Consider the following 19250-nt stretch of genomic DNA (forward strand, 5'->3'; position numbering starts at 1 on the left):
CAATCAGCTCAAAGTCAATTCAATTCTGCTACATACAGTGTTCTGAATTATTTGCAATAATCTCAGTCCATACAGATGTTTTTACATCACATTCTAGCAGAATTGAGAAGGGAAGAAGAGAGGAGACAGACAAAACATAAGCAGAAAAAGAGGTTAGGAGTAGAAGAAGCTGATGAGATGAGAAGATGAGAATTAATGGAAAAGAGTGGTCAATGGAGGCACTGAGGAAGCAGTAAAGAGAAAATGAAGAGACAGAATGATAAGAGGGATAAAGACTGGGGGTTGATCGAGAGGAGAATGGCAGGGAGAGGACAGACGAGTGCAAATTTTTGTGTGCATGCCTGCACATGACAGAGCAGTTGTGAGTATGTGTTAGTTTATATATTGTTAACATACCTGTTCTCTTTCTGTTGTCATTTGATAAGGCAGAGAAACATTTTTCCTCCACCTACACACATACACCTGTCCTTAACATTTTAAAAGTGAAATGAATGACTCCTGAGCAGAAGGCTTCACATTGAATCCAAAGAATGCACGTTAGTAGGTCCTGCCATCTCTGATATCTCTGCAATATCTCTGTCTTTCTACATGTTCCTGGAATGTTCCCTCTCCGCTGATAAATTACCCTACTAAAATATTAACACGCAGGAGTGTGAGTCTATGTATGGGGGGGCTACATGCGACCAGCTAACTCGATTGTGGGTGAGAGCATTAACTTCACTGCGTAAACCAAGAGCATGTTTTTGCTTTTTCCTACCCGTTGGTGTTTATGATTCTGCACTGTGGGGGAATGTACAGTATGAAAAACATTTCTGGTCAGTTTCCATGGAGTTGAGTTGCTGTCAGTTACAATAAAATTACAATGACACACGTGTGTGTGTCTCTCCCTCTCCCTCTCCCTAACTCTCTATCCTGTCTTCCACCAGGCCTCAAAATGGTTCTATGATCCTCTACAACCGTAAAAAGGTGAAGTACAGGAAAGATGGCTACTGCTGGAAGAAAAGGAAAGACGGGAAGACCACCCGAGAGGATCATATGAAGCTCAAAGTCCAGGGTGTAGAGGTGAGAAGCTGCAGTAGAATAATAAGTCGATGATCTTGTTTGGCGCTGAGTGCGGTTTCACTGCCAGTCTTGTCCTTAACGTACTTGCATTCGCTCTGGGACACACATGTGTAACACAAATATACACATAATCACAGGTGCTGAGGCTACAGGCCTATGTTTTAGTTAAGAGCGAATGGTGCCCCTCTCTCTTTCCCTCCCTACCTGCTGCTCCTTGCCCTGTTTCCCTTCCTTTCTAAGTCTCCCGCTCTCTCTTTCCAAAGGATAAGAGTATGTTTGGCGTGAGGCCAGGAATGATGTCAATGCCTCCTTCAGCAGAACAGAGAGGGGTATTGATCCAGTCTCAAGGCAGCGTCTGTGCATGAGTGAGTGTATGTGTGTGTGTGTGTTTGTCTGTGTGTGTGTTCACAAACTGTTTTGTGTAATAGCGAGCGAGTGTGTGTGAGTCACATCAGCTAGCTCAAAAATTGATTATTCAGCAGGAATATACTGTAGCAAGAGGTGAGAGGAGTGAGCATGCATGTGTCAGAAGCAGAAAGGATGAGGTAAAAGGAAGAGCGAAGAAGAGACAGTGAGGAGGCACTGGATGTTTACAGAGGGTTCAATATTTTTGCATTAGAGGTGAGCAGGAGACAGCCAAGAAGATACAGAGGGAAGGAGAATAACTGAGATCAAGTATTGCCATCTGCACCTTTATAATTTACAACCCCAAACACTCATTGGCATTCATCTCACATGGTTTTTTTACTGTATTTGTGCATGAATACTCACTTACACACACATACACACATATACATACACAAAGGCTTCCTCTCTCTGGTAGTTGCTCAGTAATTGTTTGTGTCACCTCTTCCCAGGACCCTCCAAGCAAGCAAGCAAGCAGGGTATAGAGCAGGGGATGGGAATGAGGGACTGAGCAAAGCAGTGAGATGAGCAGAGGGAGGATGGTGAGAGGCAGGAAGCAGGAGAGGAAAACATAACACTGGATGGAGAGCCTCCTCATATCAAATGGAAATATATGGAAATGCTCTCTGCCTTTGGCAAAACACACTTTAGATAGAGGGCGGGCTACTTCTGAGAAGAGACAAAAATGGCGAGAACATATAAGTGCACAAGTGTGTATGAGAAAGAAAACAACCCAAGTCTTAAGTGTTGATTATATACAGCCTGATTGTTGAGTATTGGTGTTTAAGGGTGCAATTTTGTCTTTATACACAACCAATTTAAATGTTGACATGTGTAAATTTGTTTGTGGGGGAGTGTGTTTTTTGATTTAAGTGCATGTGAAATAGTGGCAGTAATGACCCTGATGAAAGGCTTTTCTGTCGTTATTTCATCCTTCTTGTGTCAAACAAACAAACGTTTCTTTAGGACTAGGTATTGAACGACAATACTTTTTGAGTAATTTCCATGGCACAAAATATAAAAAGAAAAACCCACAACTGGAACCTGGCTTCTAATCCAGTTTCATTGTCTTTGTCTTCCTAACTTCTACTTCTTTCCAGTTTCAACCTGATTTAAATGTAAATTTTGCTCATTTTTGATTTTGTAATTGACTCTTGTCATTCGACCATCTCTTGTACAGTTGTACAGCCTTGCATTTGTAAAGATTGTTACCTTTAGTAAAGAGGCTGTATGGAAAACCATTTTAGTATTCTTCGACATTCACACTTCATATCAAAGCAACACCGCACCAAGAAAAATTACACTTTGAAGCAAATCTGTATACCAGTGTCTCTAAACATTCTTTATACATTTTCTACAAATATGTATACAGTCTTTTGTATGTATGTAATAATCATCTGCTGGATGGAGTCCATGCTGAACTTTGTCCACCTTAACACTCCACTTCTACTCTGTACTTCCCTCACTTTTTTCTCCTCATCTTTGTCCTCGTCACTTACCAGTTTTGTGTGATCTTGCAGTGTCTATATGCTGACAACATTGTCACTTTTTGTGAATTCCAAGTAGGTTGTGTCAAGTCATGCTGAGGCAGTAAATTTCACAGTCTATTGTGCTGTAATTGTCATCTTCAGATTTATGGTATTTTAGAAAGACATCAGGAAAAAAACAAATACATCATGTATAAAATTTACTTTAAACATCACATTCAATACAGCCTAAGTGGGTATAACCTGAGTTCTCCTCTCCTGTTCTCTCCTTGACTGTCCTTTTCTCCTCCTCTTTCACTTTTGACTTGCCTCCTCCCTTTTTCTTGTTAACCCCTTCAATCTCTTCTGCTCTCCTATCGTCCCCTTTCCTCTCCACCCCTCTCCTTTCCTCACCCATTCCTTCCTCCCCTCTACTCTCCTGTCCTCTCCTCTCCTCTATTTAGTGTCTGTATGGCTGCTACGTCCACTCCTCCATCATCCCTACCTTCCATCGTAGATGCTATTGGCTGCTGCAGGTAAGGCCACCCCCTTACCCACCTTGCCTTTGCTCACAAATTTGAGAATAAAAACAAGACTTAGACAGCATTTATTGTGTGCTGATAATCTTTGAGTACTTTTGTCTGTAGTTGTATTGGTTATTTCAGACTCCTAAAATTTTGCTTATTCTGTAACAATTATTCTACCTATGTTAAGGCTTTATTCACCATTCTCCTCAAAACTAGAAAATTTTAAATATGTAATATAATATTAGTTTACACAATGTTTGTGTTAAACTGTTTATTAGATTTTCAAACAGAAGACAGAGCAAAACCATAAACCAGTAATAAACATCCTCCTCTTCAAAATTAATGAGGCATACTATACTGGCAATATTATTACAAAACTAGGCTCATAATAACAGTTGATGTTGTTTGACTCAGACACACGTGCACACACACACACAACCACCAAGTGCCAAGAATACACAAAGAAAATATTAATGTACAGTGAAGAGTAGTATAGCATCTATTTTCCAGAAGTTGACTCTAACTCCCAAGCACAGTGTGTTATCTAACTCTGACTCTATATAGTTATAGTAATCATCAAGGACTGAGGCATTACTTTATATGAGGGCATCTTCAAAAAAAAACCTGGAGCTACAAAAAGCACACAAATACACTGAAATGCACAGGCACATGTGTTTTTCATAAAGATGTTGGACTCACTCTACTACTCATGTGAAAGACAACACAGTTACACAAACACACACACACACACACACACACATAAAGTAGTCTATATTGGCCATACAAGATGCAGTCAACAAGAGCTCATCAGCTTCATGCGTTACGTTACATAATAAATGCATACATTTACACTTCCTCTCTCTTCACTTCTCTCTGTTCATTTAAAAAGAAAATATTCAATACCCAGCGATGTTCATTGAAAATATGGAAATGCATATATATTTATGTATTTTTTGACAGTATTTCCTGCATAATTTGTCACATGAAATTTTCAAAGACATTCCAGCCACTGGTCGTAAATTGAATATGCCCTTAGCCAATGTATTTTCTTTTTCACCATGCCCAACTAGTTACACCCCTGCAATCTAAAATCATAAAGGGAAATATTACTTGCTTTATCTGTAGTGAGCCATTTTCTGCTCTTTGTGCAGATATCAAAACACGTGAGTGAATATGATCATAAATCAGTTTGTGAGTGCTGCAGCATTGCACAATGTCATGCTGTAGCAGCCCACTGTGCCACCCTCTTTTGGAAAGAAAAGTGTTCCACCTCAGCAGGTCCTCCCCCTCACCTGAGTCTGTCTACTGAATCTTTCATCAAGAGGAGCTTCTCTCTCACACACACGTAGGCATACTAACTCACACACATACAGGCACATTGGTGGACCTGTTGAATCATTTATGGGTTAGAAATTCCATAAGTCTGTTGTTGGCCTACAGTATACTGAGAACTACTCTGATCTGCTCTCTCCCTTAGTTTCCCTCATTGGTTCACAGACACATACACCGACATACACACATAGATGCAAACACACATGTAGACACTTCCACTGCCTCTGCAAGGTAAGAGAGAGTGATGAGTGGGCTTGAGCTGTTTAATCTTTTATAGGCAGGTGAGAGAATCTTATCTGACTCACTATGTCTGACCTCCTCCCTGACCTCCACTTTCTCTGCCATTTTCCTTATCCGTTTCCCCCCTCTCCACTCCCTCTGTGAATATAGACAAAATCGTTTTATTCTCTCTCTCTCACCCAAATGTAGAACATAACAGTGAATTAAAGAATAAAGGCAATTTAAAACTTTATACCAACTGCATGTATGCCTCTGTGTGTATGTGTTTGTGTCTCTGTGCTAAAGAACCCAGACATTGTGTTGGTGCACTACCTGAATGTACCAGCAGTGGATGATAGCGGGAAGCCATGTGGTCCTGTACTCTGCTCCATCAACACAGATAGAAAGGAGTGGGCCAAGTGGAGCAAGGAGGAGCTCATTGGACAAATCAAACCAATGTGTGAGTTATCTTTACATGTCTCAACCCTCACAGTTTCCCTAAAACTGGGCATACTATTCACCTCAGGTCAATAAGAATACCACTTGTCATAGCAAAGTAGTAGCCAAGCCTAAAAAATAATTTATAGGAATTTAAATGAAAAACACAGACAATTTTGTTCACAGGCTTTTTTATAAACAACTTGGCAGCATAGTAGTCTGACTCAGTTTGGAGTTGAGCCATCACTTATCAGATGAGACAACAGGTGCTTACATCAGTGCAGGCGAGATTACATGAAAATTTCTCTGTTGCATGAAGGAAAAAATCTAATCTTGGCAGTGTTTAGCACAAACAACTCAATATGTTGCTGAATATATATTGTACCGACAAATAAGCAAACAAGTAGTTTCAGGCATTTACAGTGTTGCCACACTGGCGCTGTAACCACACCCATAACCTTAGTCATGGCCATAGCCACAGCAGCTGGTGTAGCTGCTGTACAGGCAAGGCTACATATTAGTTCATAAAGATAAATAATAACGCATCATGCCGTGCTCACACAGACAACGCCAAAACACCATTAGTTATGATGCATTTTATAGCAAAATGTGGAAACAATGTGCTTTTTTCCACAGCTTTTTTTAATTAGTGCACTCTATATAATACAATGTTACAATTTTTCTGTTTCATTTTGTAACAATTTAACTAATTGAACAAAGTCAACACTAAACAATCTCATACAGTAAAATGGACTGAACACAAAATTGTAGAAAAGATAAACCAAAAATGACTAACAAACAAAACATGAATTAAGTTTCTACATTAATGATTAATGATAGAATGGTCTCTAAAGGCGTTTTTTTTTTTTCTTCATTTTACCACATTCAGAGATTTTTTCCTTTTGGTTCAAGAATAAAATACCTTGGTTTTAAGGATATTACCCTGCATTTGTAAATGTAGAATTTACCCATCAGACAAATACAGTAAATTGCAGAAATGTTTCCACCGTTAAAGTAGAAACAACACAACTACTTCTTTTGTATAAAGTAACTTATTAAAGTAAGAATTAAACCAGGCATTTCAGCCCAAAAGGATTTTGGAAAGGAGCATTTAAAAATTAAATGAGAGAGTCATTTATTTTCAAGGCTGCAAAAACACTCTGGTGAAACATAATTTATAAATTTAGATAAGAATTATTTATATGTAAAGAGCTACATAGAAGTTGTGAATAATTTTTACACGAGCTTCTTTTACTTTGTTAGGAACAATTAATCTGTTAGATTCCAAACCTTGTTAAAAATAATGAATGGGAAAGACTGTTTCATTATAGACAGACAGCTTTGGGAGCACCACCAAATTAACATTTTACTTATTTGTTTATTATACTTGTAATCTAAAAAGTCTGTTTCACCACTCATCAGAGGCTGTGATGCTCCTTTTAAATTGTGTGTATTGGAAGATGATTTTAAAAAGGTGTGGAAGTTGGACTCCTTTAATTACCCTTTAATTACCATTTTTATATATCGTAACAGTAATATCAACATAGTTCATTCACTGCATTTTATCAAAAAAATTAAATAGATAATAATAATCTTGTTTTCCACACATTATGTGTGAAATAAGGTTTTGCTTTTATACAAGAAATAGTGATTGTTCTTGACAATCCATTTATGAGGTAAAATAAAATGTATGTAAGCCAGCTTCCATCTTGCTTGTTTATCAAAAAGTTATAACTTGGTCAGTTTATTGAGTTTAAAGTAACATTCTAATATAAATTTGAGGCCACCACAGTTATCAAACACTACATAATAACTAAATCGAGGACAGTTTTCACCTAGAGGGCAGTGTTTGATCCAGTTGACCTTAAAAAGATTCAAGATTCAAAAAACTTTATTGATCCCATAGGGAAATTGTGTAGTTGATTGAGACTTTAAAAATCAATTGCATTAAAGCCTCCTTCACAATAGTTTTTTTAATCATTGTAATTCTTTTGACATTTTCCCTTTTGTTTTTTGCAAAAATAAATAAATAAAGGTAATTAATTGCAGAGGTTTTTTTGTCATATATGAAGATGTTGAATACACCAGCCTTAAACTCCTTTTAGCCTTTGAGAGTAGATTTTGTACTCATGAGGTATTAAAGATGCGTTTTGATTTTTGAATTCATGGAGAAAAATTATCATCCAATCTGTTATGTGTTGTTTTGTCTATTGTAATCCCAAGGTATTCAATTGAATGTTTAACTTATCTGAGGGCATTTTGTAACTGTTGTCTGTGTGAGCATGAGCATGTTTTGTAATTCTTTATCTTTATCTTGGTTAACTACCTGTTATAGCTAATCTGTAGCTATGACTACAGCTACAGCAACTGCTATAGACATGTCCACTTGCAGCTGCCGGAGTGTCAACTGGTTTGGGGTCACAGCAAGTGGCTGTGGCTGCTGTTGGAGCTCGGCCTCTCTTCCATCAAAAGAGTAAAGTGATAAAACAACATTACAAAACAGACGCATGTTTAAAGATAGTATTGTCTTAAAAGAGCAACATTATGGAGAGATCTTTGTTCCAAACATGCTGTAGCATTAAGCTGGGATTTATAGATAATTATTATGTCAGATTCTTTTTAGATTTTTAGTTTTGGATAGTTCAGACAGTCAATGCCATGCTGCCACCTAGAGGTAGATACAGATTGGAGTCAAAACAAAAAACGAAAAAAAGAAATACAGCGTTGCCTGAAATATCCAGCATGTATTATTCATAAATGAGCATCAGAGAGTAGATAATTCCACCACACACAATAACAAAAATACACACACATATGCAAATCTCATTTCACCCATCTTCTGATCTGGTTTGGAGGGACAACTAAGGACAGAAAGGCCCAAAAGGTTTTTTTTAACTGAGTAGTACCTCCTTACCCAATCATTTTCCCCGTTGACCCTCTACCTTCTTTAATGTGCTCACACAAAATAAATGTGTGCTTTTCCCCTTCCCAGATCTTCTTTTGTGGGAGGAACTTTGGAGGAGTTACTTAAACTGTCATTTGGGCTTGAAAAGTGGAAGTACCCTTTCATCAAAATCTTGTAGTAGAAGCTAATGGTCCATCTTGCATGTGTCTACTTTAAGTTTTTGAATACTAACACATCTGTAAAGTCGTATCAGTATTCATGAACTCAGTTGTCAGTGTAGCTTCTGAACACTTGAGGGCGCCATCACATACGGTCATGTGTGAGATTATGCTTCATTGCTTGACAGATTGACCTGAGCAAATGGCAGGACAGAATGTGACAACAGTATGTATTCTTCTAAATGCTTTTTACTTTGCTTTGATGTCTCCTCTGTCAGGTGCTGGGAGTAGCCTGCACCAGAAATGTTCGAGTGTCAAGCAAAGGATCATTTCATCCAAGCAAGAGTCAGGGACAGCAGCAGGAGGTGGAGCGGCAGTGGGTTCTGGCGTAGCAGCAGGCCAGAGAGTTGAGGAAGCAGATGGCACAGAGGTCCAGAACAGTGATGTGTCAGAGGGCCAGACAGAGCCAAGTCCTGGAGGGGGCAGGAGCAGAGGAGGTGGAGGAGAAAGGAGGAATGGCAGGATAAACAAACCCTCCTTACTCCCACAGAGCAGCATGGAGGTGTCCTCCTCTACTTCCGCCAATCAGGTGGAGGTTCCTGACACCACCCAGAGCTCCCCATTGTCAATCACCAGTGACATGGCTGACAGCCCTGCTCTCGCTCTTGGGCCTGGCTTGTCGCAGAGCACAGCCGTATTTATGTCTGAGGTCACCACGCTGACAGGAGATTCGGTTTACTCTGCTGGCCACACCCACCTGCTGGCATCCACCCACGACAGCAACTCTACTGGCATCCTGTTGGCTGTGGCTCCAGAAAACCAGAGGTTTGCATCATTTCCTGGTGGAGTGGGCTTAGGGGAGGGGGGAGAGTTGGTTTTGTCCAGCTCTCTAGACTCTGGTGGAGGAGTCAGCCTTCCTGAGACAACAATGACCTTTGACCCTGATTGCTTCCTCAACAATCCCAAGCAGGGCCAGACATATGGAGGAGGTGGAGGCAAGACTGAGGGGTGTAATGGTGATGATGGTGTGCTCCACTGTTCCTCTAATGGCTTTGTCTACAACCCAGCCCTTGTCAACAACATCAAGACAGAAACTACACCAATGGAGCAGCCGCTGGCCACTCAGAGTAGCTATGTGGGAGAAGGGACAGGCCTTAGTCCCAGCACCACCCTGGAGCAAATGGACTTCAGCGCTGTTATGTCATCAGCCTGTGTTCCAAGTCTCAGCCAGCCTGCACACCACGCTTCTCCAAGCCTGTTCCTCCAGGCCTCCTCCCAGACAAGCCAACCCTCCCAGCTCCAGACAGATGGTACTGACACAGCCCAAGAGTCAGGTGAGGCCCAGGCTTACATAGGCCTGTCCACAGTGCCAACAGAATCTCCTGTCACCAATGGAGACCCACATATACACCTCCAACAAGCCAGCCCAGACCAACAGGCCATGTGTGGAAGGAATGGACAGGGAGCTGCAGTGGCCTCTTTTCCTCTAACACCACAGGACACTACGGTGGACCAGTCCAGCAGCAGGGGACATCGAGAGGTTGGGGGCTTAGAGAAGGCATCTGAGAATGGAGGAGAGTTACTACTGAAGCCAGGGGATCCTCATGAGGCATATGGGAATGTGGACACACAGCACTACTTGCAACACACTGACAATAACGAAGGAGGAGAGGAGGGAAGAGGAAATGGTGGAGGAGCATCAGGAGGGGAAAATGAGATTCTCTGTAATGGTGTTAGCTTGTCAGGGGCTAGCAGTTCAGTAGGGGCCAGTCCTCAGTCAATAGCTGCTGGTGCAAGCATTGAGGGGTCACTCTACAGCTCTCCTCTTCCTCAGCAAGGTGGTGGGGTGTCAGCTACAACAGCTGGCACAGGAGCAGCTATCAGTCTTGAGGGGTTTGAGGCTTCTTTTGGAAGCCAGTTCTCCGATCTTATCAATGATTTCATCTCAGTTGAGGGGTCTGGAGGTGGGGTGGGAGCAGCTGTGAATGGGGTTCTGATGCCCCAAGAGGGGACAATAGGAGAGGAGCAGGGCACAGCAGCAAGCCACCTGCAGGGCTCGGAGGTGGACCAGGGAACTCTGGGACTGCTCCAGGAGACTGGGAGGCTGTTTGGTGTGACAGACTACTCCCCAGAGTGGTCTTATCCAGAGGTTAGTAAACCCAACATGATTATCATTCATTATTTATTCATCATTGCTCCCTGCAGCAAACTCCATCCTTCTAACACATGATTGACGGTGGCCTGCACTCATGTTAAACTCAGAAATCAGGCACGGCACAATTTGTACTAAGATGCTAGCCTTGCTGTGTGGTCATTAATGACCCACAATATCTCAGACTCAGCTAATTGGTTTTTGATGAAATTTCAATATTATGCAGATACCTCAGTGTGGCTTCAATAATATACCCATGTACCACTTTTTCGGTCAACAGTTCTGTCACAGAATTATGATGAATTGATAATTTGTCACATTTGGTTAGTGGAAAAGAATTATAAAAATGAACTTTAATAATAACTTTCCATATTTCTAACATGTATATGCATCTGGATAATATTTTTCTGCAGCCTTCTTTTAGGATTGTCAGTGTTACATCACATTGCTTAATCCACACTTGAGTTTCTTACAAAAATCAGCAGAGGGTGATTTCATAATGTTCAGAATTAAATAAAAGGGAAGAACAGCACTTAGAAAACTACTACCAAATTCTCATAAACTGCTTTAATGATCCTGTTTTCTTATTGTATGACTGTAACTTCTTGGCTCCAATATTGGCTGGGACAATATTTTGGTTGTATATTAGTTTTAGCAACACTATAGGGAATATGTGGCAATGATGTTCAGATGGCTTAAATTGCTTTGTTCCGCTTGGATTTAGGAGGCAGCACAGCCTCTAGGGGCTGCTAGCAAGTATTTTAGACCTATGGGTTTGTCATTAACAAAATAGTAATTACGTAGTAAATGAGGCAGGATATCATATCTGTCAGTTCATATTTATATGGTGGAAAACAAAAAGTTTCATTTATAGGATACTGTGTCTCGGCGGTGTGTTTTTGAGACAGATGGAATTTGGCTATATGATGAGCACATACAGTATTTGCAAGATGCACAAACAAACACACACATATTTACATTCATACATCTCAAAGGTAAATAATGACAGAAGGACTTCAGTAGTCATGTTTGGCTTTCTGGTATCACTGTGTTACCTCATGTATGCTAAACCCTGCACGTTATAGTTTCCTGTAGACAAATAAGCAGCACTGTGTGGTATAAAACAGAGGTATTTGTGTGCTGTAGGGAGGAGTCAAGGTACTGATCACAGGTCCCTGGTTGGAGTCAAGCAGTGAGTACAGCTGTCTCTTTGACCACATCAGTGTACCCGCTGCCCTCATTCAGCCTGGAGTGCTGCGCTGCTACTGCCCAGGTGGTGTATGCACACACTATCAAACAGCACACTCTCATCACTGTCTGACCCATTGTAAAACATTTTCATTTGTTTTTAAATGTAATCCTTACACTAGCCTTAACCCCTTTAATTCCTGTAATAAGCAGTTCTGGCAAAATCTTTCTTAAGCAGACAAAGAAAGCGCCTTATCAGTAGCCCATTTTATACAAAATGATAAGAGCAATAGAAAAAGAACATTGTAAGAAAGGACGCTGTCTGGTAGGCACAGTACTTGGAAAAAGGTTTTAGGATGGGATAAGGGATACACATGTCATGTCCTGCTACATTAAGTTTGGTTAGGGAAAAAGTACAAGGCATATAATCTCTTGAAGGCACACTTGGGAAAAAGTAACACAAGACATTTGAAGTCAATAGCTAAAATACTGTCCTGAAACTGTTTTTTTAAAAGGTGGTTATCTCGGCATATTGTCAGACATACTAATACAGTACATTGCATCTGTTTCCAGCCCATGACACAGGACTGGTGATGCTGCAGGTAGCTATGGGTGGCGAAGTCATCTCTTCCTCTGTGGTGTTTGAATACAAGGCGCGTGACCTTCCGGCCCTGCCATCCTCTCAGCATGACTGGCTGTCCCTGGATGGTGAGAGCATTTGTTTGTCTGTTGATACTTGATCGATAAAAGCATAAAGCATAAACAAAATGACAATTTTCCATAATTGTGTAAAGCCATTGCATGCCTGGATTTTGCCTGAGTGCCTGAGTCAAAAACCACTGTATGGGGAAACAGAATCAGTGTGTGTATTTTAAATAATATTTTTCATAGTGTATGTATGTGTAAGGTCATGCATAAGACTGAAAAGGTTTAACCCCAAATTATCATGCAAAATATACATATAATATTCTTCTTCTTTTTTTATGGTATAATAGCCTGTTCATCTAGCCTTCTGACATGTTTGAACTTTAAAAAACCTGCTTGTTCATGTGTCTGTTTTACTGTCATCTTGTGAGTTTTCCTGTCTACAGCCACTGAAGTACTGACCTGCATTGTGTTTTTGCTGCATTCATGAAGGCTTTATCTATTGTCGTGCTGGACTTGTTTAGGACACAGCCATATGTTGGAGAGAAAACGTTAATATTTTGTTAAGCTAATGATGTGCGTGTGGGAGTTCAGTAGCACTGAATACACTAAGGTGTTGGAGATGTTGTGATTCGGCGCTAGGGAATTGCTTTTAAATGTACCACGCAGAACTGGGTGAGAGCTCTTATGTGCAAATATATCTCCTGATGCATATGCAGCTCGGAAAAACACGGGTCTCCTCGGGGAGGCATGTCCTGGGTTACTCTGTCTTTGCCCCCGTCTCTGCGTTGCGCAATGCGGCAATGCGGCTCTACAGTCACAGGAGGCTGGCTGTTTGCTGGAGTGAAGGGCAAGGACATCATGGCACAGTCGTCGGTCCATTTGACAGAGAAAATGTTGGACACAACTGGCAGTGTGCAGCGCTATATATAGACTCTAGCTAGACTTTTAACGATGATGCGCGCCCTATGTATTTTCGCCGAAGTCCTTTGTTTGGCCTCAAAAAGCACATCAAAGGATCACTGCTTGGGAAAGAAGACAGATATAAATATTTTTGAAGTTTATATGCGTCAACACACGAATTTGTGACATGTAATTGCTCCAATTAATTTTGAATGTATGCACTGCAGTCAATTGTTGTTCCGATGACGACCGAGCCTCCTGCAGCTCGAGTCTGGCGGGCGGATTTGAAGCGCTGGTCCCCCAGACACAACGTGGAGCGCCCCCCCCTCCCTTTTCTCTCTCTCTCTCTCTCTCTCTGCACTAAGTTGTGTTTTGCTTGGCCAGAGCAGCAATGTGTGAGTCGCGCACATCAAACTAACGGGGTTGAACAGAAGCGGGAACAAAGAGCAGCAGATAGAGACTCGCTGTTTGGGTTCGTAGCTTATTTGATTTTAACCTGATGATAACTTCAAAACGTGCTCTTTTTTCCTCGTTCAAGTCTGTGTTGTTTGTAGATAGGTCAAGTTTTTTTGTGATGCTGTAAATGGACATAAATGTATGTGTTGTTGGTCTGAATTTCCTCAAGCTGTAAAGCCTTAGGCCACTTTTCCATCTCATTTTTCAGTCAAAATATTTGTTACATGTGCTGCTCCACCGCTGTCGGTTTATAACAAAGAGACGGTAGAAAAGCCACAAGTCCTCGCGTTGTTTGCACGCTAGATGTTTGTACCAAAAGGTATGCAAAGGTCCTGTTAGGTTTTGGTTGCAGACTTGATTTACAATCTCTGTTAGCGGTTTTGGTTTTTGTGGGCAGTTTCAGCACCTGTCGGACTGGACAGCTCCACTGAACATCATACCAATGTGGCTCCTTCAGAGGCCTACATAACAACAGACATACATGCACAATGCATCTGCTTGTTATTCTCCCAAAGCTTGAATACATAGGCTGTGTTGTAGTTGTTTCTATGTTTTAGATGGTTATTTATTAATTTTATTTATCATGGATATTGTGGCAGACGTTTGTCTGAAATGATGTCCAATTAAAACCATGATCTTAGAACCACGAGTTAGTGAATTTATAAAACTACCGATCTACATATAACAAAAAATGTTCACCAGTTGAAATTTTATGTCAGTTTGCTTTTGTGCTAAGTGTATCAAGTGGGAAAAAAATTTGATTTTTGACTTTCAAGTGTATGTAAACATTAGGATAGAAAGACCAACTATGAGAACTTACCTAATAAACATTTAAATGGCAAAATGACACTTTTGGTTTGCAGTACACACATATTTATTTTGTTTGTTTGTTTGTATTATTTATTTATTTTTGTTTTTTAATTTTCTTGGTGTTTTCGACTATGGTATGTGTCCATGTAGAGCACTAAATGGAAGAAAGAGCTTAAAGCTGGTTAGTCTATCCACAGGTGCTCAGGTGTAAAATAAAGTAATCATCAATCAAAGTTTGAAAAGCAGCTGGAACTGTGTTCAAAAGCAGGATATAAATGATCTGCAATTCAGCGAAGCACCACTTTTATAAAACCTGGATTGTGTCACTCGGAACAATTTATAGTTTAGTTTGCTGCCAGTTAATGTCTTATCTCCTTGACGTTTTGTTTTTCCTGCACAGTTCAAATATGGTACATTTGGGGTGGCACAAGTCTATTAGTAAAGAAATTATTGCATTCTAGTGACATGATTATAAATTCTCTTTTTTTATGTTCTGTAAGCATTGCATGCTTGTTATGTGACTAGAAATCTACTGTAATTTTCTTTTTTGTGGATGTATTTGTGCCTTTAAGCATCTGTATTTGGATCCCTTATGTGTTTGGCAACTAAAACAGTGGAGTGTTTTGCTTTAAAAAGAACAAATAGCAGCAAAATGAAAAATAGAGACTTAGTAAGAGAGCAGCAGGTGGGATGACATAATGTGCACTGCAGCAAAACTGCAGCAGCACTGAAACAAAGGGTCACATTCACATAGAGACATGCCACAGATATGCAAATCTTCCATTTTTTTGTAACATGTGTACTCTCTCTCACACACAGACACACACACCCACACACAATGTCACAAGTTTTTATTGTTGGTAAGGGGATTTATTGGGTTTCAGCCATGGTTTATTCCCCAGCACCGAGCACTTCAATGAAAAGCTTCTTTCTAAGCTTCTCTAAGTAGGATTTACTAAAGTATAATATTGATTTGCTTAAATGCCTCAAACAACTTGAAAATGCTAACAGTTCTGCTGTATATGTCCAACCACAATTTCTGTAGATACTCAGTTCAGGATGTCCATCTTGGAGCGCCTGGAGCAGATGGAACAGAGGATGTCAGAGATAACCAATCAGAACCCCAGTTCAGAAACCATGGCAACCAAGGGTGGAGGAGTGGAGGGAGGAGGAGCCAGTGATCAGGAGTCTCAAGTAAGACAGAAAGAACTTATTGAATTTAAGGTGACAAATTTTCAGCTACTTAATCTGAAAACATTATTAAATGATCAGTTCAGTGATTACAACAAGAATTTATAAGACCTTGTCATAGTCACAAAGCAGGTGCCCTCTACCTCTCAAAGACTTAAAGGCTCAGCATTGTTTTAAACTCTAGACTCTTTCTTGGTAAAGTTATACGTGGTGGAGTAGTTAGTGTTGACGCTTCACAGTTAGAATATCTCTAGCTTGAATCCCGGCTGGCTGCAGACTTTCTGTGTTTGCATTGTCTCCCTGAGCTTGCGTGGGTTTCCTCCTGGTAGTCCGGTTTACTCCCACAGTCCAAAGAAATGTATGTTAGCTTAATTGGTGACTCTAAATTGCCTGTAGGCGTTAGTGTGAATGGTTGTCTGTCTGTGTATGTTCTGGCCCAGAGATAGACAGGTGACCTCTCCATGGTGCAGGCCGTCTCTCAGCCAATGACAGCTGGGGTAAGCTTCAGCCCCCTGTGACCCTAAACAGGATAAGCACTTACAGATTAACTCATAATGGGCTATTCCCTCCAATCTTCCAGATTTCTCCCGATCAGGGTTCATTCGAGGGTCGTGTGGTAGTAGTGTGTGAGAAGATGATGTCTCAGCCATGCTGGGCTTCTTCTAATCAGCTTGTGCACAGTAAGAACTCCAGAGGAATGACCTTACTGCATCTGGCTGCAGCTCAGGGCTATGCAGGGCTCATTCAGACACTCATTCGCTGGCGGTGAGTAACACACAAACATGTCACACTTTTATGAATGCACAGTACCAAACAATTGAACTTTTGTTGTCTTCTGTGCAGCACTAAGCATGCTGACAGTATTGACTTAGAGCTGGAGGTGGACCCACTCAACGTAGACCACTTTTCCTGCACTCCATTGGTGAGTCACTAATATTTTTAAGTGTTTTGGTCAGTGTCTCGAGAAATTTGCGATGTTGTGATTGCAACAAGTATTTTTAACAATCCCCTGCGAATTCTGTGCAACATAAAAACATTGCAACGTGTATCATTTATGATTTTTATTTAGATAGCTCCATAAAATCAGGCATTTTAGCCCACAAAGATAAAAAAAAGGTATGTGAAATCCTGGAGGGTCTGTTTGGTGTAAGTGTCTTTTATTTATGCCTGGGTGTAACTTGTGTTTATTATGATCTCTCCAGATGTGGGCCTGTGCACTGGGGCATACTGAGGCTGCGCTGGTGCTTTACCAGTGGGATCCAAGAGCTCTAGCTATTCCTGATTCGTTGGGACGCTTGCCACTCAACATTGCTCGATCCAGGGGCCACACTCGATTAGCTGAGCTCTTAGAGCAGCTGCAACAGTCTCCTCAAACTCAGGGCCAGTCTACTGACATGTGGATGGAAAGGTGGAGAGGAGACTCACAAACCAGTGGAATTAGCAACAGCCCAACTCCAACTTCTAATTCAGGTGGGGAAAGCTCACTACTTTGTGGTTTTTCATTTAAGAACTCGCATTAAAACATCATCAAATTGCTAGTTTAATTGAACACAAAAAAGATCATTTTCCATTATGTTTATTTACCCAGAGCTGAGAAGAACAAGGACAGAGAGCCAACAGGATATCCAGAACCAGAGCTGGAGCCAAACAGGACACAGAGCCCCACAGGGAACCCAGGGGGACCAGGGAGGTCCACCCCCAGCTAAGAGACTCAAGCCCAGCCCAGACACCCAGCACCATCTAGCTAACTCAACCACAGGCACCAACACCCTCAACATTTTACTCAGTTCCTCCCCAAGCCCTAACCCTCAGCCTTCTCCCCTCCCCAACACCATACAAACTCAACCCTCCAACCTCAGTTGTCAGAGCGCACCTCCTGCCAGCTCCAGCCCTAACCAGCCTCAGCTCCCCAGCACCGCATACTCCCGCCTGCAGGCCAGGATAGGGGGGTCTGGAGGGGGCACCAGGTGGAGTCTGAGACAGACTCTGGGGCAGCGTAGCCTAGCTAGAAGGATTCTAGGAAAAGAGCGACTGGCCATTCATCTGCGCCAAAGAGTACTGTCTGACAGGGGAGAGGAAACAGAGCTGCTGACTTATCAGGACACTGAGGATTTGCAGGTACGGGGAGAAAATCTGTAGCAGCAGTTTTAATCATGTTCCTTAAGCCAAACTGAACTTTTTATACTGTAAATGATTACGATTGTGTACTGCTTGCTTCCACGTGTGCCATGTTTTTATTAAAATACATGAAACAATGCATTAAAAATCTATGAATACAACCCTCCCCAAACGTTTGCCCTCAATGTGAATAAGGGAATTCTCCCATCATAAGCATTGGTCATTTTCTAAGTTATTTGTATTGTAGACTATCCCCCCACAGAACTAAAACCAACACTGAATCTTCTCTTTTTTGACTCATTTTTAGCCAGCACCCTGAATTAGCTTGTTCGTCTGTGACATAGACCTTTGTTGCTGTCTAAAAACTATAAATATAAACACATCACCCAGATACACAGCTTCACTAGATGACATATTTATTGATTCAGAAACATTTGGTCGACATAAATATTGGATGAAAGAAATGCAATGTTTGTTGAAAATATGTTTACTGTGTTTTAAAATGAAGAAACATGTCATTCAGTGCAACAGTGTGTCTGGCTGATGTATTTTAATTTAGTTGTAATAGTTTTTGGACAAATTGGAGGTCTATGGCATACGAACAAGCTAATCCAGGCTGCAGGCTGACCAGTGACCAAATGTGAAAAGAGAAGATTCAGTGTGGGTTTTAGTGTTTGTAAGGTTATTGTGGACAATATGATTAGAAAACGAAAGAGAAAATATTTAAAAAATCCAAACTTGAACAGTAAGAAGGTGAATATTGAGATTTTACATGAGATTAAGGTGATACTCCAACTTTTTCTACATTGAAAGTGACATTCTAAGAAAGCTCACAGTGTAGTAGCACCAGTACTACTTGACTATTCAGTTACACCTACACAAACAGACACAAATATGAATAGGCACTTCCAAGTAAGAGAAAAGGCCACAAATACTAAGTTCCTATTAGCAAGAGCTTGGGCAAATAATAATAATATTAAAAGAATAACTTTTTTTGTTTTGATTAGCGGTTTGCAATGCTTGTCTTAACTAGAAATCTACTACAAACAAAAATATTTCATTATATTTTTATAATGAATTTGTAATGATAATTTGTCAGGCGGCTTTACATTTTATGATGCATTTAATATGATAAAAAGTACAAGCCCACCTAACTTTAGCAACCTGTTGTCATATCTAGCATGACAAATGGCTCATGAAGACAGAATAGATTTACATGATCAAATTTTGTTGTTTGTGTCAATCAGAGCATCAAGTGCCAAACCATAAAACAGA

General features: G+C 40.7%; 1 protein-coding gene across 6 annotated transcripts in view; it reads left to right on the plus strand.

Annotated features, from left to right (window-relative positions):
* LOC137126998 (calmodulin-binding transcription activator 1-like) overlaps positions 1-19250 on the plus strand; it is a 54578-nt gene that overhangs the window by 28094 nt on the left and 7234 nt on the right. For 5 of the 6 annotated variants that reach the window (XM_067503248.1, XM_067503246.1, XM_067503244.1 and 2 more), the window contains exons 5-15: positions 927-1062; positions 3398-3469; positions 5318-5471; positions 8791-10661; positions 11811-11937; positions 12426-12560; positions 15712-15860; positions 16438-16622; positions 16701-16779; positions 17060-17327; positions 17446-17975. In XM_067503248.1, the coding sequence (XP_067359349.1) occupies positions 927-1062; positions 3398-3469; positions 5318-5471; positions 8791-10661; positions 11811-11937; positions 12426-12560; positions 15712-15860; positions 16438-16622; positions 16701-16779; positions 17060-17327; positions 17446-17975 (3706 nt within the window). Of the gene's footprint in view, positions 1-926; positions 1063-3397; positions 3470-5317; positions 5472-8790; positions 10662-11810; positions 11938-12425; positions 12561-15711; positions 15861-16437; positions 16623-16700; positions 16780-17059; positions 17328-17445; positions 17976-19250 lie in introns of those variants that run through there. The other variant, XM_067503249.1, reaches the window with a different exon arrangement.

Source organism: Channa argus, chromosome 5, assembly GCF_033026475.1.
Source record: "Channa argus isolate prfri chromosome 5, Channa argus male v1.0, whole genome shotgun sequence".
Classification (NCBI taxonomy): Eukaryota; Metazoa; Chordata; class Actinopteri; order Anabantiformes; family Channidae; genus Channa; species Channa argus.